Source organism: Momordica charantia, assembly GCF_013281855.1.
Source record: "Momordica charantia cultivar OHB3-1 chromosome 4 unlocalized genomic scaffold, Mcharantia_2.0 BLBB01000004.1, whole genome shotgun sequence".
NCBI classification, from domain to species: Eukaryota; Viridiplantae; Streptophyta; class Magnoliopsida; order Cucurbitales; family Cucurbitaceae; genus Momordica; species Momordica charantia.
This window is the reverse complement of record NW_028275162.1, coordinates 6,391,726-6,415,998: the sequence shown is the minus strand read 5'-3', so window position 1 is coordinate 6,415,998 and position 24,273 is coordinate 6,391,726. Positions and strand designations below refer to the sequence as shown.

General features: G+C 41.1%; 1 protein-coding gene across 10 annotated transcripts in view; it reads right to left on the bottom strand.

The window, feature by feature from the left end:
* LOC111012217 (Cysteine proteinases superfamily protein) overlaps positions 1 to 9,312 on the bottom strand; it is a 71,057-nt gene extending 61,745 nt beyond the window's left edge. For 6 of the 10 annotated variants that reach the window (XM_088122571.1, XM_022286281.2, XM_088122567.1 and 3 more), the window contains exons 1-3: positions 9,082 to 9,310; positions 7,876 to 7,941; positions 7,544 to 7,615 (exon numbers count right to left, since the gene is read on the bottom strand). In XM_088122571.1, the coding sequence (XP_087978697.1) occupies positions 7,544 to 7,615; positions 7,876 to 7,941; positions 9,082 to 9,271 (328 nt within the window). In that variant the 5' untranslated portion in view covers positions 9,272 to 9,310. Of the gene's footprint in view, positions 1 to 7,543; positions 7,616 to 7,870; positions 7,942 to 9,081 lie in introns of all 10 variants that reach the window. The other 4 variants (XM_088122576.1, XM_088122572.1, XM_088122569.1 and 1 more) reach the window with 4 other exon arrangements.
* Positions 9,313 to 24,273: the final 14,961 nt, after the last annotated feature.

The window sequence follows — 24,273 nt, the reverse complement described above, 5'->3', positions numbered from 1 at the left end:
GCATTATAAACAAGCCTCGAAACTTGAAATACGTATCGAAGTTGCCTTTTTCATTTTTCACATCATGAGTTTACTCGATGCATGCTTTAATCCAAAATTTTTGTTTAAAAGATTTGTACGCATATTTTCATCCCTTGCATTATCCATATTATTCTTGTGAACAAGAAACGAATTTTTCAGTGATAAATGAAAAGAAACAAAAAATTGTAAGGTATCTCCCATACACGTTGATATTCAAGCATGCTGTGCTAAAGCATACAAAGGTGCCCAACCGTTAGAGAGAGTTGGGAGCTCTCCTTCCAAGGCTAAACCTTATAAAAGACAAAACATGTCATAACAAGCTAACCCAAAAGCATAAATAGTACCATCATAAAGAATACCTTACAAAAGTCCTACCCCATTGACTTTACCTAGGGGGAATTGACCCCTTTGCCCATCCTAGTGTACGTATTTACTACGGGGGGCCTCACATTACCCCCAGGGGAGAAAGACACCTTGTCCTCAAGGTGGACGTGGGGAAACTGTCGACAAATGGTAGAGATGCTCTCCCATGTTGCCTCATGTTCAAGAAGGTCACGCCACTTAATGAGAAGCTCCCATTCATCTGTATACGAGCTCTTTCAAAGACCTATCACATGAGCAGGCTCGACTACCCATTCAAAATCCTCTAAGAGGTTCAACGGTGGGTTTGAATGTTGTGGTTGGGGCCGATGGCTTTATTTAGCTAGGAGACCTAAAAAATGGGGTGACTGGTGGCTTTGGGTGGGAGATCAAGGCGGTAAGCAACCGAACCTACACACATCATAATGGTGTATGGTCCAAAATATTTCAGGGTCAGTTTTTCACAGCAATGTTTGGCTAAGGAAAGTTGGTAGTAGGGTCTGATTTTTAAGTAAACTAAATCACCTCCAGAAAATTCAACCTATCCAGCGACGTTTATTGAAAAACTTCTTCAAGCGGTCTTGGGCATCATTCAAGTGGGTTTTTAGGCCGGGCTTGGTCTCGATCGGCTAACTGCTGATCCAAATTGGCGTTGGAGATTTTTCTGATCGCCATAGAAAACCAGAGGGGGAGGGGCCCGACCATAGACAACATGGAAGGGAGTAGTGTTGATGGAGATATGGTAAGTGGTATTATACCAATATTCAGCCCAAGCCAACCAATTACTCCCCACTGTCTCGATTTTTCGCTGCAGAAACAGCACAAATACATCTCCAAGCACTTGTTAACAATCTCCATTTGGTCGTCGCATTGTAGATGGTAAGCGGTGCTCTGGTGTAGTCAAGTGTCATGGAGGTGTAATAGCTCAATCCATAAATGGCTCAAGAATATTTTGTAACGATCCATTGAGTGGGGAAAACCGTTGGAGGTGGACAATCTCCTTCATAAATAGTGCAGCAATAGATTTAGCTGATAAAGGATGACTAACCGGAATAAAATGGCCATACTTGTTGAGCCGATCAACCACTACAAAGATAGCTCTGATACCAATTTTTTTTTTTTTTTGAACAAGATACCAACTTCTCATTGAAGAAATGAAAATGAACAAAATGTTCAAAGATACAAACTCTCAAGAGAGTGAAAAAAGGAAATAACAAAAATTAAAAAGGTACAATAAAGAACAAATCAAGCTAGGGGTGTAACTTTTAAAAATAGAAGATAGGGAACATCATTGAGAAACTTTAAACTTAGCTAAATTTCTTTTTTTTTTTTAACAAGATACGAACTTTTCATTGATAAATGAAATGTTCAAAGATACAAACTCAGGAGTGAAGATAAAGAAAATAAATAAAAGTGAGCATTAGAAGACTTTAAACTTAGCTAAATTGGAACGCATCTCCGGAGAATGTTCTTGTCTTCAAAAATTCTGAGATTCCTTTCATACCACAGCTCGTAGAGAAATGCCTTTGTAGCATTAAGCGAAAGAAGGTTGGCTTTAGAATTAAAGCTTGGCCCGAGAAGAAGCTGAGAGATATTATCAGCAGCAACGTTTCCAAAGACCCACGATAAATTAAAGGCTTCAAAGAGAAGATCCCAGCATTGACGAGCAAAAGGGCAGAGGAAAAAAAACGTGAACTAAGCTCTCTTCACTGGAAAGGCAGAGTGGGCATATTGAAGGTAGGAGAACATGACTAGACAGTTTCTTTTGTAATACATATGTTGTGTTGACTCTTCCAAATAAGAGAATCCAAGTGAAAAAAACTCACTTTCTTTGGACTTTGGTCTTCCAAATAGCTTTAAATAAATCTTGAGGCATAGGAACATTTGAGGACAACTTATGGAGGGAAGCCACTGTGAAGACACCTGATTTGTCCAAGGACCAAATCCTTCTATCTGCTCCATTTACAGACGAATATATATTTAGAAGTGATAGAAGATAAATAAATTCCTCAATCTCATCATCCTTCAAAGCCCGACGAGAAGTAATTTTCCAAAATAACGTCTGTGGATCCCAAAAATCGGCAAGTGAACCTGAAAGGGACAAGGATAAACGGTAAGTTTTTGGAAATCTGACCAAGAGAGGCTTGTCCTCTATCCATATGTGGTTCCAAAAAAGAATATTGGAACCCGACCCCAATTTGAAAGATGTAAACTGACTGAATTGCTTCCAATGTTGAGAAATACTAGTCCATGGGCACCTAAGGCAGGCATTAATTCTTTCACCCGCAGACCATCCGAATTCAAACTCTCCGTACAAACTTGCAACGACATGCCGCCAAAGGGCAGAGTTTTCCGAGCCAAAATGCCAGCCCCATTTGGCTAAAAGTGTGCTGTTCATTTTTGAAATTCCGCCAACCCCCAGACCACCGTCTTCCATGAGCTTGGACGAGATATTCCAGTGTACAAGATGATTCAGCACCCCCGACTGGCCACTGTTCCATAGGAAAGTTCTCATACTTTTTTTCGATTTGCTTGCAAACCCCCGAAGGTACTTGAAACAAAGAAAAGTAGTAAAGTGGAATACTAGATAGGACTGATTTGCATAAGGTCAATCTACCTCCTCTGGACAGATTATAACGCCTCCAACGATCCAGCTTCTTCTCTATTTTCTCCAAAACAGGGCTCCAGAAAACAGAGGATCTCAGATTCCCCCTAAAGGTAAACCGAGATACATGATAGGAAAGGAAGCAAACTGGCAGTTCAAAGAAGATGCTACTTGCAGACCTCTTTGTGTCGGAATGTTTACACCGCTGATGCTTGATTTCTCCCAATTAACGGAAAATCCGGAAAGCCATTCGTAAGCTTTAATAGCTTCAGTGAGGTTCCTCAACATAATGTCATCATCCTTGCAAAAAATAAAAGTGTCATTTGCAAATTGAAGATGAGAGATATGGACTTTCTTACCTCCAAGCACGAATCCTTCATAAGAACCCCTTTCATAAATATTCTCCAGCATGCTACTGAAAACATCTGCTACTAGGAGAAAAAGAAAAGGTGAAAGTGGGTCACCTTGCCTTAGCCCCCTAAAAGCCACGATGCGACCTTTAGGCCTCCCATTAATAAAGATTGAGTACTTAGTTCCTATTACACAATCGTTGATCCACTTGCACCATTTTCTACCGAACCGCTTTTGAAGAAGGACATCTTCCAAAAAAAGCCCAATCGACCTTGTCAAAGGCTATCTCGAGATCCAGCTTGAGCAACCACCCGCCTTGCCTTTGAGCGGGTCACGTGGATTGGCCAAGGTCTTCTTCGGCTAATGATACCTCGATCCCGAAGCTTTATAGGCTTCCACGGCTTCATTTGCAATCAAGATTGGATCCAATATATGTCGGCCTTCAATGAAAGCACTTTGAGTGGCTGAGATAGTATCAAGCATAACCTTTTTAAGGCGCTCGATCAGCACCTTGGCCAGCACTTTGTAAATTGAAGAAGAGAGACTAATTGGCCTGAAGTCGCGAATTCTTGAGGCTGCGACTTTTTTGGGCAGTAGGCAAATGAATTTTTCTTTGAGGCACCCATTAATATGGCCGTTAATGTGAAATTACTTGAAAAAGTGAATAAAATCTTCCTTCAAGTGATGCCAAAATCTGATGAGGAATTCCGTTGTGAAACCGTCGGGGAGGGTTGACAGCTCTCCTTCCAAGGCTAAACCTTACAAAAGACAAAACATGCCATAACAAGCTAAACCCAAAAGCATAAATAATACCCTCACAAAGGATACCTTACAAAAGACCTACCCCATTGACTTTACCTAGGGGGGTCGACCCCTTTGCCCTTCCTAGTGTAAGTATTTACTGTGGGGGGCCTCACAAAAATGTTCAAGAATAAAAGTAAACAGCAAAAAAACTAAAAAAAGATACAAGCAAAAGCACCAATAAAAACTAGAAGTAGACATCCTAGAAGTAGACATCCTGTACACATCTAAAAAAGGGAAAAGCAAAGCCCCAATTAGAATAGATCATACTAGGAGAGTATTGAACAAAAGATTGGATAGAGCAATTAGAATAGATCATACTAGGAGAGTATTGAACAAAAGATTGGATAGAGCGCACCATTGAGAGGCTTTAAACTTGGCCAAACTGAAACACTCCAACAAAGGTCTTCATTTTTCCTCGAAAATTCTTTTGTTTCTCACAAACCAAAGCTCCGAAATGAGAGCTTTGACCCCATTCACCCAATAGGCCGGCTTTAGGGGACAAACATGGATTGAACAGTGCATTATCCATATTATTAACTTTCTCTGCTTACTCACTACTCTTTCAACAATTTCTTGGAGCCTCTTTCTTTAGGTGGGCCTCCATTTCTTTTGCATGTCCATGTGTATTCCATTTTTTTCAGTTTCTAAATGAAAAGTTTGGTTTCTCATTTAAAAAAATCAATGCTTTCCCAAAACCATTAATTTGTTGAATTGTATGGAAGCTTCCTGATAATTATTGTGGATTCATCCCAGCTTTCATTCCCATTTCTTCTCCACAAGGGACAGAGTTAAAGATACAAGTTTGTATAGCGACGGACATAAGAAACTTTGAAGAGAGGACCGTCGGAATCCATGGCAACTTCACAACTCAGGCAGTCAAAGCTTTCCATGAGGGTCATAGCTTAAACCCAATGGATATTAATCAAATTCCATTAGCCCATTCCCCTAGACATTCACGTGAAAAAGGGAAAGGAAAAGAAATGGTTTTGAGCCCAGTACATTCTAACATTGAGCCTTGAGCCATCCATCATCAGCCACACATTGTTTCTCGGGAGGAACATTAAAAAAAATCAAATTTGATGCGTCAAAGAGGTACGAAAAAGGGAGAGAAACTTAAGAAGGAAACGAAGAGCCCCAAGAGAGTGAAACGTTTTCTTTGGATCATGATCCAAAGCAGGCTTAACACTAGTGATAAGCTTCGGAAGAGAATGCCAAGTTTTTTTCATATCCCCTCAATGGTGGTGCATCTTTTGCAAAGCTGATGCCGAAAGTCAATCTCGCACTTTCTTACTCTACCTAGTTGCTTCTTCCTACTAGAATAATTTGTTTCATTCTTCGGACTAAGTTGGTGCTCCCTCAAATACCGTGATTGCTCTATCTCCCAACTCATTCTAGGCCCTAACTTCAAGGGTCACTCTAGAACTCTCTGGACTAATTCAGTGATAGCATCTATTTGGTATCTATGGACAAAAAGAAATCAATGAATTTTTTAGGGATTAGAAGTCCAGAACAAGCTGACGGAATTCTTTTTGTTTCCATGTTTCTTCTTGGTGCCTTCTCTCTAGGCTCTTTTGAAATTATGATTTGTTGCATATCTTTGTCAATTAGGAAGCCTTTTTGTAATCTCGTGGTTGCAAGGAGATCACTCATTCCCCATATATGCATTTTATAAGTTCTTATAACAAAAGAAAAAAGTTTTGGAATGTAGTTATTCTTTATCCATTAAATTTAGAAAATTGTTAGATTTCAAATGTCTATGGGACAAATTGTTACTAGGAAAAAGATTCTGCTGGGAGAAAGGCAAATTTTGAGTGCTTATGGAGAAGATGCATAATGCTGGATGGGATTTCAATGTGTTAAAAGTAAAAAGGAAAAATCTAATGGTGGGAGAGTGCCGAGAACTAGAAGTGTGGTTAAAGTTAATAGGTTGATATATGAGATGAAACTCATAAATAGTCATTATTAAATGGTAATTTCACTAGGTCAAATGGAAGGGAACGGCCAATCTTATCACTTTTAGATAGTTCTTTTGCTTCTAAAGATCAGAATGAATTGTTTAAAAATGAGAACCAGCACCTTTCAGATTTTCTAATAGATGGTCAGGATTAAAGGAAGTGATCAAAGTGATTGAAGAAAATTGGAAGGAGGAGGAGATTAGAGGTTCTGGTTCTGCTCTTCCAAAAAACAGAGACGTTAAAAGAGAAATTAAAATAACGGGACAGATCTTTTCATAGAGAAATGAGTAAGGAAGAAGGTGTAGACAAAGAAATAGAAGATTTCTTTTTAAAAATGAGGATACAGATCTTGAATAGTGAGGAAAGAGTGGAGAGAGGAAAATCTAGAAAGAGTTATTTTAGAAAAATATGAAATCAAATGGTTAGAGGGAGATGAAAATTCTTTTTTTTTCCTTTTTTTTTAACAAGAAATGAACTTCTCATTGAAATAATGAAAAGGAGTGTAAATGTTCAACAATATGAACTCTCGAGAGGGTGAAATAAAACAAAATACAAGTAAACAAATAAACCTCAAAGATTAAGAGATAAAATAAAAGCTCTCCAATTAAAACAGATAAGGGAAGGAGAATAATTTCCAAAAAGAGGTGACATGGAACACCACTGTGAAGCTTTAAATTTAGCTAGGCTAAACCGATCAAGCGGAGGATTGCGTCGATCCTCGAATATTCTGAGATTTCTTTCATACCAAAGCTCATAGAGCTAAGTTTTGACTGCATTTAACCACAACAAACGACCTTGTGGGGGCAAATTCAATCTAAGAAATAACTGTTGAACATTGTCCACTGTTGAACCACTAAAAACCCAATATAAGTTGAATTCTTTGAATAACAAAACCAACAATGCAGAGCATAAGGACATTGGAAGAATATATGAAGCAAATTCTCCCCACTAGCTTGACAAAGCGTTTTTCATTTCATCTTAGATGCAAGAAGGAGAAATTTTTATCTTAGAACTTGCATCAGCTGGGGGGTTGAGATATGCCACTCATTTCAAGGAAGACCAAGAAATGAAGAGCATACCAGAAAGGATAAAGCTCAAGAATCCAGGACCAAACTAGAGCTCTACATTTTTTCAAATGTTCTCATTTCTCACACATGGAAAGGAGGCCCGACCTTGCCCTTCTAGATTGTATACTATTAATGTCGAGGTATTTTAAAAAATTGACATAAGGCTGATGATGTGGCCAAGTTTTGCTTTATCTTAGTATTTACTTAGATATAATAGGATTAAATCAAGTGTCATTATTTATAAAATTTAGTTATTAATACAATTCCAAAACCATGTTCACTTTTGAAATTGAATAATTTTTAAACCTTACCATCAATGATTATTCTTAAACTTTAAAATACACATGCAACTAGTGAAAAAAATCAGAATATATGCTTACCTTTAGAATTGATATGAGTAATTTCGTAGCTAACATCTTCACATAAGCTATCAGTGTCGGCACCTTTTTCAACTGGATCAGAGGTAAATGAGGAAAATAAATTTCAGGTGCCATACATATAATAGTAAATAGCACTTTCCAAGGAGAAAACCATAAGAAGGAAAGGAAGGGTGGGAAAAAGATCTGATACACATGCACATCACAATCTATAAATAAGGAAAAAGGAAAAGACCATAGGTGATTGATGAAAGCAATAAGAAAACCATAAAATGAAATTAACGAAAGAATAGGTGATGCTCTAAGAAAATGAACAAAAAAAATTATTACCTTACCTTCAGCATCAATATCAATGAATTCAACGCTAACATTTTCCCTTAAACTTGCGGCACCTTTTGCAACTGGATTGAAGGCAAAAGAAATAGTTTGTATTCTAAAGTTTGATCCCCACTCTTGACAACACACATTATGCAGAACAAAGACTCAGCCAACTTTTAAATAAATTGTGATCATAAAACTTGTCACACACCGCATCCATCAATAATCACAGCATACATGCATACATTGTCATGGATGATAACATACTTGTAAAATATTTATGAACATGATTCACAACCCATATAGTTCATTGCAATGTTAAAATTTAGCTAATAGTTATTGGAGATATCATGTATGTGTAAGATTTGTAGCGTTTGATGTCTAGTAACTACAATACGATCAAGCGTGGTCGTTTGTGCTAAGATAATCTTTTCAGTCTAAAGGATATCCTGCAAAGCAGCACAACATGACAAAAATGAAATTGCCCTGCTATAATGTACATATATTTAATGAATAAGAAGCGTCATATAGTAAAAGCAATTCCAAAGAAACAATTCAATATCAATGTGGTCTGCTAAATTCGGTATGTTTTGTTTTCTATTCACACGGTATTGCAACAACATTAGAACCAAGTCTTCAAATATGAAACACATACCGGAGTGCCCTTGTCATTTTTCACATCATGAGTTTACTCGATGCATGCTTTTATCCAAAATGTTTGTTTAAAAGATTTGTACGCATATTTCCATCCCCCCTCTCTCTCTCTACATGCATTACCTATATTATTACCTTACTTCGCTTCCATTCTTTCTACAACTTTTTCGTCACTAATATTTACACGCTACTCCAACTACTCTCCCCATAAAAAACGATCTAGATTTGCCAGCAACCGAATTACGTTCTATTCTACTAGGCTAGCAAACAACAAAACCGGCAGACGGATTATTTCGATTATTTATCCCAGCTATCCTTCTGCAGAAGATAACTTCACCACACAGTATAACAACGTCTCCGTCCAAAATCTTAGAACATAACCTCCCTTCTCATCTGATTACAATCTGAATTAATTAATGCTCGTCTATCGGAACCAAGATGATCAAAATCCAAAAGAAAACAATTCTTATTTCCGCAAAATTAAATTTCACGCCAGCCAAGCAAAAACTGTACCACAATCATCCAAATATCAACGACGATCAAAGAGATAAGTGGAAGGAAGTACTCACAGCATTGGAGGAACTGATACTTGGTAACAGCAGAGGAACTGCCGGTAGAAAACTTGCCGAGCAAGCTTTGAGAGACTTCCTCGACGCGATGATCATCTTGGCTGAAATCGAAAACGTCGAATCTCTTGTCTCCGCCTGCGCCTCCGCCCTTTCGACTTCTCGACGAAGATCGCTTTGAAGAACGATTCATCGCTCTGATGCCGAACGCGGCCTGTAACGGTCAGAAAAGCGCCGCTAATGACATATATAGAATATACTATGATGTACGTATACGGTATACCTGCAAATGTGTGAGATTTTTTTATATTTTTTAATATTATTGAAAATAAAATTAGTTTTTAAAAATATTTTAAGGCTAAACCTTTTTTTTTAATTCCTAGCTCATTTGTGAACCGTCTTGCACGTGTACTCTCTCCCGGAGATGACACGTGGCCACATTACATTTAAACCAACACGCAAGCGAAAATGGTTCAACCCGCAAACTCGACCAATACGGCAGATCGAAGGACCCTAGCTGCCAGCGATGCCCACCAGAGGGAGGTCAGAGCAGCAGTGGTAGAGGGGCAAGGTCACGATGGCCTAGCAACAGAACCCCTCCGCAGGTCGGCACGAATCACCGCGCCTGTTCTACCACCTGCGCACCCCCCAAGGACATCTAAGGCAACCCGTGGCCGAGGTGGAACCTCTAAGAAGGGTGCCCGGGGTCCAGACCCGGCCCCGACAAGTGAGAACTTGGACGCACTCCAGAGAGAAATGGAGGCAATGCGCACGAAAATGCGGTCCATGGAGGAAATCTATAACGAAATGATATTAGCTGCCGGTGCAGGGTCCCGATCTGAGAACCGAGTGACGCGCGTTGGCATACGCGAGCAAGGGCGTTCCCACCTCGGCCCAGTCGACGAGGAACATCCCGAAGACAACGAGAGCGAGGGACACACTCGCCAGAGAGGAGACCTCCGTGAACACCTCAACAGAAAGAGAGGCTCATCTCTCCGAAAAGGACAGTCACCATCCCGCTCACACCGGAGCTCCAACCAGCAGGCTGAATCCTCTCACAACCCAACAACTCCCGCAGGGGTGATCACAAGGGCGGAGTTCGACCAGCTGAGGGGCAAGCACGATGCTCAGGTTAAGGCCTTAAAGGCCAAGTGTGAGCAGAAAGAAGGTCCACTGAACGATGGCGACCTGGGAGAATCGTCATTCACCTCGGACGTTTTGGAAGCACCGATCCCTCCGAAGTTCAAAGCTCCTACTGTGAAACCTTATGATGGGTCAAAGGACCCTAAGGATTATGTTGAGGTCCTTGAGGGCCTCATGGATTTTCAAGCGACATCAGACGCAATCAAATGTCACGCCTTTCAGATCGCGCTTACTGGCAGCGCGCATTTGTGGTATCGGAGACTGCCAGCCAGGTCGATCTCGACCTACGCTCAGCTGAGAAGGGAGTTCCTTGCCCAGTTCTCTTCTCGGCACTATGACAAAAAGACAGCAACCCATCTCGCCACCATCAGACAAAAAGAAGGTGAGACGCTGCGGGAATATGTCACCAGATTCCAGGAGGAACAATTGAAGGTCGCACACTGCTCTGATGACTCGGCCATGTGCTACTTTCTCACCGGCCTAGCCGACGAAGCCCTCACGGTGAAGCTTGGAGAGGAGGCCCCGGCCACCTTCGCCGAAGTGCTGCAGAAGGCGAAGAAAGTCATCGATGGGCAGGAGCTCCTCCGAACCAAAACCGGCCGACCAGAACGAAGGATCGGCCTAGACAGAAGCGGAAAAGGTGAAAAGGCGGATCCCAAGTACAAGGACAAGGGATCTTTCTCCAGTGGACGAGCTGAGTTTCGAAGGGCGGTGAACAGACCCACCAGGAGCCGACCTTACGAACGCTTCACCCCGACCACAATTCCAATTTCCGAGATCCTAACGAACATCGAGGAGTCCGGAATGGAAAAACTACTCAAACGTCCTGAGAAGCTTCGGGGAGCCCCAGAAAGGCGCAGTAAGGACAAGTATTGCCGCTTCCATCGGGAGCACGGCCACAACACGTCAGACTGCTGGGAGTTGAAACGCCAAATTGAGGATCTAATTCAAGATGGCTACTTCAAGAAATTTATGGGAAAGCCCAGGACCAGCTCGGCAGAGAAAAAAGAGGAGCGTAAGCGTTCGAGGACGCCGCCCCGGCGCACTGACCGACCTGCGGTCATCAATACCATTTTCGGAGGGCCAAGCGGGGGTCAGTCCGGACACAAAAGAAAGGAGTTAGCTCGTGTAGCTAGGCACGAGGTGTGCATCATCAGGGAGCAGAGGCCGACCTGCCCAATCACCTTCGACAGTGCATACTTGGAGGAGGTCCACCTGCCCCACAATGACGCACTTGTGATCGCTCCCTTGATTGATCATGTGGTGGTCAGGAGGGTGCTGGTAGACGGAGGCGCATCTGCTAACATCCTGTCTTTAACGACCTACCTCGTCCTGGGATGGACGAGGTCGCAATTGAAGAAAAGCCCGACACCGCTGGTTGGGTTCTCTGGAGAATCGGTCATCCCAGAGGGGTGCATCGACTTGCCGGTCACGCTTGGGCAGGACCAAACTCAGGTCACCCAAATGGCCGAGTTCGTGGTAATTGACGGTAGATCGGCCTATAACGCCATCTTTGGGAGACCCATCATCCACTCATTTCGGGCCATTCCCTCAACACTTCATCAAGTTTTGAAGTATTCCACCCCCAATGGCGAGGGCACGGTCCGAGGAGAACAGACCGCTTCGAGGGAGTGCTATGCCTCCGCGCTCAAAGGCTCATCGGTCTCCGCCATCGAAACTCTCGCCAGTGGGGATGGGACGCTCGAGTTCGAGGCCGACCTGCCGATGAGAGAGTTTGCCGCACCCACTGAGGAGCTCAAGCTTGTTCCTCTACTTAGTCCCGAGAAGCAAGTAAGCATAGGAACCAAGCTGGGGGCCACCGACAGAGAGGAGCTAATCCACTTCCTTAGATCCAACTCGGACGTCTTTGCGTGGTCCCATGAGGACATGCCTGGCATTGACCCGCAAATTATGACGCATCGCCTCAGCATAGATCCGTCATTCCGACCTGTAAAACAAAAAAGAAGACCTATAAACAAGGAGAGGAGTGATGTAATTGTTGAGGAAGTTAGCAAACTGTTGAAAGCTGAATACATAAGAGAAATTTTGTATCCCGAGTGGCTCTCCAATGTTGTATTAGTTAAAAAATCTAACGGAAAGTGGAGAATGTGCGTAGACTTTACGAACTTAAATAAGGCATGCCCGAAAGATTGCTTTCCACTGCCGAGGATTGATCAGCTTGTGGACGCCACAGCCGGGCACGAACTGCTCACTTTCATGGATGCCTACTCTGGGTACAACCAAATCAAGATGCATGTCCCGGATCAAGATCATACCGCATTCATAACAGACCAAGGTCTGTACTGTTACAAGGTCATGCCCTTCGGTTTAAAGAACGCAGGAGCGACCTACCAGAGAATGGTGAACAAAATGTTCGCCAAACAGATCGGCCGGAATATGGAAGTGTATGTGGACGACATGCTCGTCAAGAGCAAGCAGTCTAAGTCGCATCTTTCCGATCTGACCGAAGCCTTCGAGGTTCTAAGGACATATCAAATGAAGCTCAACCCAGCTAAATGTGCCTTTGGAGTCTCTTCGGGAAAATTCCTTGGCTTCATGGTGAACCACCGGGGGATCGAGGCCAACCCCGAAAAGATTAAAGCCGTGCTCGAGATGGAGGCACCCAAAACGCTGAGACAGCTTTAGTGCCTCAATGGCAGGATTGCAGCCCTGAACCGGTTTGTTTCAAGATCGACAGATAAGTGCCTCCCTTTCTTCAAAGTCGTACGAAAGAAAAGGCCGTTTGAATGGACAGCGGAGTGTGAGCAAGCATTTCAGCAATTGAAGAGCTACCTCTGCTCGGCACCTTTGCTCGCCAAGCCCCTGCTAGGGGACAAGCTCCAGTTGTACTTAGCAGTGTCTGACAGTGCCGTCAGCTCGGCCCTAATCAGGCAAGAGGAAGCGCGGCAAAACCCGGTCTACTACACAAGCAAGGCTATGACCGAAGCCGAGACCAGATACCCTCAAATGGAAAAGTTGGCTCTCGCTTTAGTCACCTCGGCCCGACGGCTTAGACCATACTTCCAAGCCCATACTGTGGTGGTGCTCACTAACTTGCCCCTAAAAAACATCTTCCATAAGCCAGAAGCTTCTGGACGCCTGATGAAGTGGGCAATGGAGCTAAGTGAGTACGACATCCAGTTCGAACCCAGAACTGCGTTGAAAGGACAAGCAGCGGCAGATTTCATAGCCGAGCTCACACCACCTTCCGAGCCGAGCGAGTCCGACCTACCGTGGACAATCTATGTCGACGGATCCTCCAATGAGAAAGGGTGCGGGGTCGGGGTCCTCTTGCTCGGACCAGGAGGCGAGCGATTTGAGTATGCCTTGCGGTTCGGCTTCCGGACTTCTAACAACGAGGCTGAGTATGAAGCATTTATTGCCGGTCTGCGAATCGCTAGAGCATTGGGGGCCTCTTGTGTTAAGGTCTTCAGCGACTCTCAGCTGGTTGTGAGCTAGATCAAGGAAGAGTACCAAGCCAAAGACTCCCGAATGGAGAAGTATTTGGGCAAGGTCAGATCGTACCTCGCCCAGTTTCGAAGTTACGATGTAAGCCGGGTTCCCCGAGCAGAAAATTCTAATGCCGACGCCTTGGCCAAGTTAGCATCAACGTACAAGACCGACCTGGCCAGGTCGGTCCCCGTCGAGATCTTAGGTAATCCCTCGATCTCGGAGCCAGATCTGATGGAGGTCGACGCTCCAGAGCCCTCATGGATGGACCCGATTGTGGACTTCATTAGGGGCAATTCACCACAAGACCCCAAGAAGCGCAGAAAGTTGGCAAGGCAAGCAGCTCGGTTCGTCGTCCGAGGTGGAGCATTGTACCGACGCCGCTTTTCCCTGCCTCTATTGAGATGCCTAACCCCTGAAGAGGGCCTATACGTCCTCAGAGAAATCCACGAAGGAGTGTGCGGCAATCACTCAGGCGCCCGGTCGCTGTCAGCCAAAGTGATCCGACAAGGATACTATTGACCGACCCTCAGCCAGGACACCAAGAAGTTCGTTAGAACTTGCGACAATTGCCAACGCTACGGAAACGTAATCCACCAACCTCTCGAGCTGCTTACCCCCATCACGGCCCCATGGCCATTCGCGCAGTGGGGGGTAGATATTATTGGTCCTTTCCCTCTGGGCAAAGGCCAGACATAGTTCGCTGTAGTGGCTGTGGATTACTTCACAAAGTGGACCGAGGCCGAGGCGCTCTCCCACATAACGGTATCCAGAGTCACATCCTTAATATGGACAAATATCATATGTCGCTTTGGTATACCGCAGGCCATTGTGACAGACAATGGGAAGCAGTTTGACAACGCCAAGTTCAAAGACTTTTGCAGCAAGCTTGGCATAAGTCACCTTAGCTCGTCCCCCGCACATCCGCAAGTAAACGGGCAGGTGGAGGCAGTCAACAAGATCATCAAGCGAGGCATCAAACTTAGACTGGACTCCAAGAAAGGCAGGTGGGTCGAGGAGTTACCAGAGGTTCTATGGTCGTACCGGACCACCCAAAGAGAATTGACGGGTGAAACCCCGTTCTCCATGGCCTTCGGCTCCGAAGCTGTAGTCCCGGTTGAGATCGAAATGCCATCTGATAGAGTAGAGCATTACGAGCCTACAACAAATGAGGAAGAGCTGCTCCTCAACCTCGACTTGTTGGAAGAAAGAAGAGCAATGGTCCAGCTACGCCTGGCAGAATATCAAGGCAGAATGGCCAGACACTACAACGCCCGCGTTCGACCTTTGACCTTCCAAGTCGGACATCTGGTCTTAAGGAAGGTCCAAACCCATGTGGGTGCCCTTGACCCGACCTGGGAGGGGCTGTTTGAGGTCAAGGGAATAGTCCGACCTGGGACGTACATATTGGCCGATCTGAAAGGAGACGTCCTCGCGCACCCATGAAACGCGGAGCACCTGAAGCGTTGCTATCCTTGAAATGCCAAAATGGTTTTCAATGGATCTGTAAAAACTGTTTCAATGAGATTGTGATGGGAATAAATGTGATGATTTAATTTCATGATTCCGAGTTCGACCAGAAATTAAATGGGGGCCACGGACTCCCACACGATCACATTCCAGCAGTCGGTTAAAATTCAATCCTCCAAAACCTAAAGGTACGAGGTGCGATGCCAAAACCACTGACGAACTTAAAATTCAAACCTTCAAGGTAAAGGGACGATGTGAAAAGTTCAAAATGATCAAGCCTCTGAACCTGAGGGTACGATGTACGATATGAAGAACAGCTACGGACTTAGGATTTTAGCCTTTTAACGTTTTCAAGTTAAGGGTGCGATATTAAAAATCCAGAGTTTGTGCAATGCATTGAACACTAGACAGAGATTCAAATTCAAACTTTCAATTATTTTAATTGAAGGCGCGACCTCAAAAGTAAGAGGTGCGAGGTGACATTGGCTACGGTTCAAAGAAAAAAGCAAAGAAAGGAAAGATGTTGCCAACACCAAAGTAAAAACGAACAAAGCTTCTTCATTAAATGGAGAGTAGAGCCAAGGCTTATAGACCTTGCAGCTCTGCCTGACACTTACAAACAAAAAAAGAGAAGAGAAGAAAGACAGCGAAAAGCCTCTTGAAGGGTGGTCGCCTAAGAGCCTGCTTGAGGAGCGCCCTCCTGAGTGGTGCCGACTTGGTCCTCTTCGAGATCGGAGTAGTCAGAGTCCAGATCTCTGACATACTTATCCACCAACGCTTGGAGGCCAGGGGTGCCGCTAGGCCCAGACGCCCACTGCTCGGCATACTTCTTCTTCAGACCACCGAGATCGATCTGAAGGTCAGGCATGTCGGAAGCAATGCCCTTCATGAGAAACTTGAAGCCCGCGTCAGAGAAGTCTTTGGCAAATCCATCGAAGTCAGGATGTTGCCTAAACGATTCCTCCAATAGGACTCCATTGCTGAGACGCTCCTTCACCGTCTCCAGCTCGGCAGTCACATGCTTCAGCTCCTCCTCCTTCGCTTCAAGCGCCTGGAGCATGTCGTCCTTCTCCTTGAGGAGTTGAAACTTCTCCTTCTCCAAGCCCTTGGTGATAGCATGGGCAGCTCGAAGTTGGACCTTGCGTCTGTCCTCTTCTTTCTTCAGCAGCTCGGCCTTCAAAATTTCCACCTCAGAGTGAGCTTTCAGCAGCTCATCCTTCATGGTGGAAGAAACAGCCTCCAAGGCAGCAGAGAGCTCCTCTTTCTCCCTCGCTGCCAGAGCTTCCCTCCCATCCAGCTCGGCCTTCACGGCAAGAGCCGATTGAATGGAAGCAACAAACGCTTGAGAAAAGGTACAAAGAAGAAAGTTAGACCGAGCTACCTGTTAGGTAAATTGAGCAAAAACACCAATCTTACCTCAGCGGCGTAGTCGATGGTCCTCTGCAGGACGGACCCCGGGTCACTTACAAATTTGGACGCTCTTCTGAGGCAGCAGTCCAAACTTGCAGCCGAGATGTGGGACACCTGTTCCCTCACCCCGGAACTTGACGGCTCGACTCTGAACCATGCTGTCACGTCGGACGTCTCGTCCATCCTGGCCTCAGGATCGTCCACCCGATCTGCGAAGCTCGTAGGCAGGGCCCCACGAGCTCCGACCTCCAAGGGGGAGGTGGTCTTCTTCTTCTTCCTCCTTCGCTTCAGAGGGACTTCCTCCCTCACCTCCTCGACCAAAGACGAGACGTCCACCGCCTCGGTCTGATCCCTGGGGCGCTTCTCCCTCGAAGGACCCCCAGAAGACTCCAGCTCGATCACTGGGGCTGGATCTTCCGAGGCTGGCCCTACCACAGCAGGAGTGGCAGGTTTCGAACTCTGGGCGGCCTCAAGAGCATGGGCTCGGCCCTTGGACTTGCGCTTCACGTTGCTTGCAAATCCGCAAACCATGGCTGCAAAACAAAAACAGGAGTCAACACAAAGTTAGAGGAAAAAGGGGGGGAGCAAGCTCGGCATACCAAGTTCGGAGTTCGGCCTTGAGGATTCAATAGGACGAACTGCAGGGTTGTAATCTAGCAGCCCGGACTCAAGCAGCAGCTTGTCGGTCACCAAGGTTCCGACCTTCCTACCCCTCGGAAAATGCTCCTTGTAATATTTCAACGTGTCGAAGGAGGCTTGCGTAAGCTCGGGGACTGGTCGGATTGATACTGCACAAAGACGAAGTCCGAGTTAGACCTGAATGACAGGAAAGAAAATCACAAAAAGTAAGAACTACTCCGTACCTAGGTTCTCAAACCTAGTGGGAACATCAAAGAAGGAACGACCTGACTCGTCCTTTGCAAGTCATTCCCCAGAAGCATAGAACCACTTCCCCATCCATCCCTTGATGGAGGTCGGCCCCTTAACTATACCGCCTGCGCCTTTCCTTGCGCACATATAGAACCGACCAGGCTTCTTAGCTATCCTTTTCGCTTCGAAGCACGCGAGGAGCTGGTCTACGTCCAACAGCTCGGCCTCTTCACTATCCCGAGCTCGTAGCCAAAAAAGGATGGCCAAAGCGAAAATGACACCCCACCCATTGGGGGCCACTTGAGCCGGAGCCAACCCAGTTCGGAAGAGAAATTCTTGGACAAAAGGGTGAAGGGGAAGTCTGAGGCCGTACTCAAACATTTTGAAGTAGAGAGTGACCCATCTCTCTGGAGGATTGTCGGCTCTCTCCCCCTCCTCCGGAATCCTAAGGAGGATGTTCTCAGGGATAGCGAACCCCCTACGAAGGGATCCGAGGTAGTGCTCAGGTATCCTGGAAGGGTATTCCAAACCCTGACCCGAGGTGGAGGCATCACTATCCTCCCCGTCATCGGAGAACCTAAAGTTTTCTATCTCCTCAAGCTCGGACTCTAACCTACGAGATAAAACCTCATTGGACCCTAAGTCGCTGCTAAAAGAGGACGACATGGCAACTACGTTCGAAAGAGAAAGTGAGGGAAGAGACCGACCTACCAAGGGTTCGAGCTGCCTTCAGATCGAACTCCAAGAATTCAGGAAACGTGAGGTATGACCTGAAGGATTGGGGGTACTTATAGCTTGTCGGAAAAATTTCCCCACCGTACACGTGTAATCAACGAGCGGCTAGGATCCTCCCGAAGATCCGAAGCGTCGGAATATTTGAATATTCCGACAACGGTTGTGTTTTCCCACGAATAGGGAGTCGCCACGCGTCCAAAACAAGTCGAATGAACTTCTTTGCCAGGTCGAGATCCGACCAGACAGAGAGAGGGCCAATGTTTGGGGAAAAGAATACCCTCGACACGTGGAGGACCCCTATTGGTGCTCCAAAATGACTCATGAGTCATGCCCAGCTCGGACGGCCGAGATCACTACCACTAGTGTTGACAGATGCTAAGTATGAGGGCCGAGGTGAACCTGGCCGAGGTCCGACCTACCAGGAAGCTCGGTGGGGGCCGATGTGAGCTACTGTCAGCGGCGTGATTATCAGGTGTAACCGTCGGTCCCGAGATTACCGGGTGTAACCGACGGTCCCGAGATTACCGGGTGTAACCGTCGCGAGATTAGCGGGACTACCACCCATAAGTAGAGAACCTCACTCCACGATCAGGTATGATGATTTCTGACCTCGAACTAAACTGGGAATCCGACCTATACTGACTTGATCGTCGGAGTGCTCACCTTTTTGTGTAGGTCCGCCCAAGTATTCAGATCGGTCCGGAGGCCGGGTTCGAGCTGCAATCTGAAATACACTGTTGTGCATATCCTTGCATAAACACCGTCTATAGAAAAAAATAGAATTTATGCTTCAACATTTTAGAATCAAAATTTAAAAGAATATATACAACTAACCAATATAATTGAAGCTTTTACAAAAAATATTAGTTTATAAACAAGGAAACAAATTTATAAACAGAAAAAAAAAACACCATTTGTATTGGACCATTGTTATTGGTACACTTGGTGCTACTTAGTTTCCCTTATTTACTTTTGATTTACATACGATTTTGGACTTTAACCCATTTTAATTTATGTAATTTTAAAATATTAATTTATTATTTTACTTTCAATTTTTTATTTTAGATATGGTTGTGTTTTAGTCTATATACTTCTAAAATAAACCATTTGATTGATATTTACAAAAGTTTAACACAAATTTTATAATCTAACGTAAATTATTTAATATAAATTTATAATTACATTTCAAATATATATATATGAGATGAGAGTGGAAATAAAAGAATCAAAATAGTCTATTTTAAAACTACTAGTTTAATATCACGTACAATGCACGTAATAAAAATTTTAATTTTATTTATTATAAAATAATTTATTTATTTTTGCAAAGGAAAAATAAAATAATTTATTTAACTATATTAGTATGTGATTCAAATTTATAAAAATATCATAAGTTTGTTAAATATATTTTAATTTTTACAATTAGTATAATGGTAAGACTTTTAAAGATTATTATTATTGATAATCGATCCATTAGTTAATTTTACTATTTATAATTAATTAAAAGTTTTGTAAGGACATGATTTTTTAAAAAAATAATAAGATAAACTTGCGATTATAATCAATAAATTATTATTTTTCACCGAACATCTTAAATAAAAAATACATTAATTATAAAAGAAAAAAAAAACCAAAGTAACAAAAAAAACATATAATACCCTAGCTATGAACTTCCTTAAAATAAAATTGCTCACTTGATAATTGATTGACTAATATTATTATTCAATGAGGTAGAAATTTATATCATTTGCGTCGTACAAAATCAATCAAATACCGCCAAAACAAAAGAAAAATATTGGCACTGTGATCAACAAAACAAAGGAAATTATTGTAACTATATATCAAAATTGAGATTTCTAACGTGAATGACCATGGGCTTCGGTCGCTAGCTCGCCCATCATTAGGTGACCAATTTTCTTGACAATATGTCTATAAGAGTCCATGATACTTTGAACTTCATCATTGTACTCTAAAATCACCATTGCAGAGACAAAAAGTCATGGCTCCAACAAAAAATACTTCATCGTAATGTGGAATTGTAATGATACACAGCTTAGGATTCAAGATATAGATCCAACACGTGCTTTCCTTTCAACTTGAATACGTCACCCGTCTTGAATGTGTTTCAAGATTGAAATATTTTTTTAGAGCACTGAGAATAATGAATGGAAGTCTACATGTGTGCACAAAATGGTGGAATAAAACTTAATTTATATAGATAATAGATGATTAAAAGTTACCAAACTTTATAAATGAATCGTAATTAAAGGAATTTATAGGAAAAATTTTTTGCATTCCAACTTTTTATATTGCATATATTTAATATTCAAATCTTTTATATTCCATATATTTAGTATTATTGATAATTAATTGTTAATCAATTAATTTACTATATATTTATAATAGTTAGCCTGACCTCTATTAAGTCCGGTGGTTAGCAAACTTCTCTCATTCTTAAACAAGGCCCCTTTTAAAAAAATTAAAATTAAAATTTATTTTATTTTATAATTTTAGTTATTGGTTTGTAATTAAACAAAAATTAAAAGGTATAATAGTCCTAAAATGTTTGTTAGAGATTGTGTCTTTTTAATATACTAGTAATAATCACGTGCAATGCACGTGGAATTAAATGTTTGTTTTAAAAATATATTAAAAATGATGTTTAAAAAACTAAAATATGAATTTACGAAAACTTACAAGGCAAAATAAGAAACATACATTCTCCTCCACAGATACATCTCTTGATATTTCATATTGTAGTCTCGATCACACCATATGTGGATGATAACACTCTTCTTTATATAGCCACAATTGATTAACTTCTCTCAACGAATATATTTACCTGAATAATTTTCTCTTGTCAATAAATTTTTGACAATTTAAATGACAAAGTAGGAAAACAAAAGCCCTTATAATATGAAAACTAATACAATAATCTAATAGGTAAATAATTAATTTAACAAATCAAGTAATAAATATTCATGGTTAAGTACTCAAGTTAGTTAATAAAGACATAAACATGAAAATAAACATGAAATAAGAAATTTAAAAGTAGTTAAGACATATACAACAACAATCAAGAGTCTATATTATGGAGAATACGGACATTAATAAACTAAAATAAATCATTAATATATTAATATAAAAATGTAATTTTATATTCTACCTCATCATCAAATCAAATAAATTTATGGATTATTGGATCTTTAGTGTTTCTCTCACAAATAACGAAAATTTTTAATTTTCATAAACATTTTGAGAGATAAAAAATACACAATTTTACGTATGGTGTTTTCTTTCATGTTATATAGATATTTGTAATCACACCTATTTGAGAATGGATATATCATTTGATCAATCACACCTATTGGATTAACTTATCTATCTAAAAAAATACATCGGTCTATTATATTATATATAAATAATTATCAATCTCAATCGCACCCATATGTGAATGAACACATCACTTCTCTCAACAGATACATCAACCCAACAGTTGCATCCTACCTAAGTTTCAAGGGTAAAATAGATATTTATTAAAAAGTGTAGGGAAAAAATGGAAGGCAAAGATTCTATTCTATAGCCCCATTTATATATAGTATAGATTATAGATAATGATTAAAATAGACCTCTTGAAATATTTAAAACCAATAGGTTGTCAGTTCGATCATCCACCTCACATGTTGTACTGACACAAGAAAAAGTAGTAAGTTGGAATTCACATGGAAGAAATGAGAGAATGTAGGAAAAACATTTTTTTTTCACACTTTTGTCACTTACTAAATTTACGAGGTCATTAATACATTATTATAATTAATTAATAATTATTAATACTAATAAATTTATAGAATTTAAAATGTTAGAATGCAAAAAGTTTTCCTACGACATAAAAATGATTTTTTCTTTAATTGTAATTCATACTATAATTTGATTAGTTTAAGAATTTCAAAACCTTGGTAACTTTTATTATTAGTTATCAATTATTAATACTGGTAACTTTTATTATTAGTTATTAATTATTAATACTAATACATTTATAGATTTAAAAGGCAATTTTTCCAACAACGTAAAATTAATTTTTTCCTTTAATTATCAATACTAATAAATATATAGAATTTAAAAGGTTAGAATGCAAAAAATTTTCCTACAACATAAATTAATTTTATTTAATGGTAATTCACACCGGAATTTGAAGAGTTTAAAAATTTCAAAAGTTTTTGTAACTTTTAATTCTCTACTACTTTAAAAATAGTTTTATTCCACCATTTTTTCTACAACACTTTTCAGTACTTCTTTTTTTAGTTTTCTCAAAACATCTCTCAAATATTATTCAATCTCGAAAACATCTCAAGATGTTTGTAGCATATTCATCAAATTGCAAATGATGCATGTGCCAAATCTATATACCTTGAATACCAAACTTGTGACGTTACCGTTTTAGGATTTTACTAAGTTTGATGTACCTAAAAGATGAGTGTATAGTTGAGATTTTATTTTATTTTTTGTTACAATTTTATTCTCTTATTATGAAAAATAGTTCTTCCCCAATCGCTCTACTCACAATATGAGTCTTACGATGGTGTATGCAAGGGAATATAATACACGAGTCAATCTATATTATGAATTATAGGTTTTAGATGTTACAATTTGATTTAGAAGCTATATATGTTTATCTTGCAATAATAAGATACTAATTTTAAAAGAGGGGACATGGTGAAATCGGCAGACATTTTGAATTTAGTTGAATTGAGCCTTAATATGGAAACTAAGTGATGACTTTAAAATTCAGAAAAAAACTTGAAATTAAAAACAGACAAAACAATGAGCCAAATCCTTCATAGAAAACAATGTATATATATGTTTATTTATTTATGAAGTTTGCATAGATACACATTCTAATTTTTTTCTTTGTTTATTATTGTTTTTTTACTGTGATTGATGTTATTTTTATAAAATTAATTAAGTTAAAAATACTTCGTGCAACGTACGTGCTAGCACACTAATATATATATACAAGTACAATAACTGAAATGGAGAATTAAACTCATTATCTTTTGGTTAAAGACATGTGATAATTCTTTTTCTAGATACAAATAAAATATTATTTAACATTTATATTTTGTCTCATTTCCATTTAGGAAACCATTCCGAAGATGAAGATACACCACGAAAGTCAACTAATACAACTTCTTAGTTACATTTTAAAAACCATATGATATTAAAGTGAAAATAGAAGAAACAAAATACTCAATTTTAAAACTATTGTTATAGGAAGAAAATAAAGATCAGATTACGCAAACCGAAAAGAGGAGAGGAAGTCGAAGAAGGAGCAGATTTGAAGAGGTAAGTGGGTTAGGGCCTCGCGACCCGGGTCGACCGTGGCCGACCTGGGGTCGGCGCCGAGAAGTGCTCGACGTCGAAGAGTTCTCAGCCCAATGGCCGAGAACCTCTCCAGCGAATCCTGACCCCCCGTGCAAGCTCAATCCGAGTCGACTTGGTATCGGTCCCGAATAGTAGAGCGTAAGGGCCACTATGTGATCTCCTGAGGGCATAAAGATTCGACAAATGTAAATCCTAGGAGGATTGAGGTTCACCTGAAAGGTATTGACTAGACCTTTATAAATACAAGGGTAAGCCAAATACTAGGATATGCTCACAACACTCTACATTTTATACTCAACTACTCCGATTTTGATTTAAGCATCGGAGCTTGTGTGACAAGAGCCACACTAGTCTTTAATGCTATTCTGTTTTGTAGGTCTCGTCGATTCCTTTTATTCTTGAAGATTGGTGCATTTCTGCATCAACAACTATCAAGTGAGCATAGTTCACCGATAATTGACATATACCTTCAACAAAGAGACTGTGAGTTCGATCTTATTGCACTAAAAAAAATATATAGTTCAATACCTATGTCCAAATAAAAATTTGCCAGTTGGAAATATCATCTCCCATGAAACTATTATATTATATATTTTTTTTTTGAAAAGGAATAATATATTTTTTTAGCACGAATAAAATATTATTCAAACATGAAACATTTATATTTAGTCTCATTTCCATTGAGATGGGGAACAATTTCGAGGATACTTCCAATTTCCAAATAGGACATTCGTT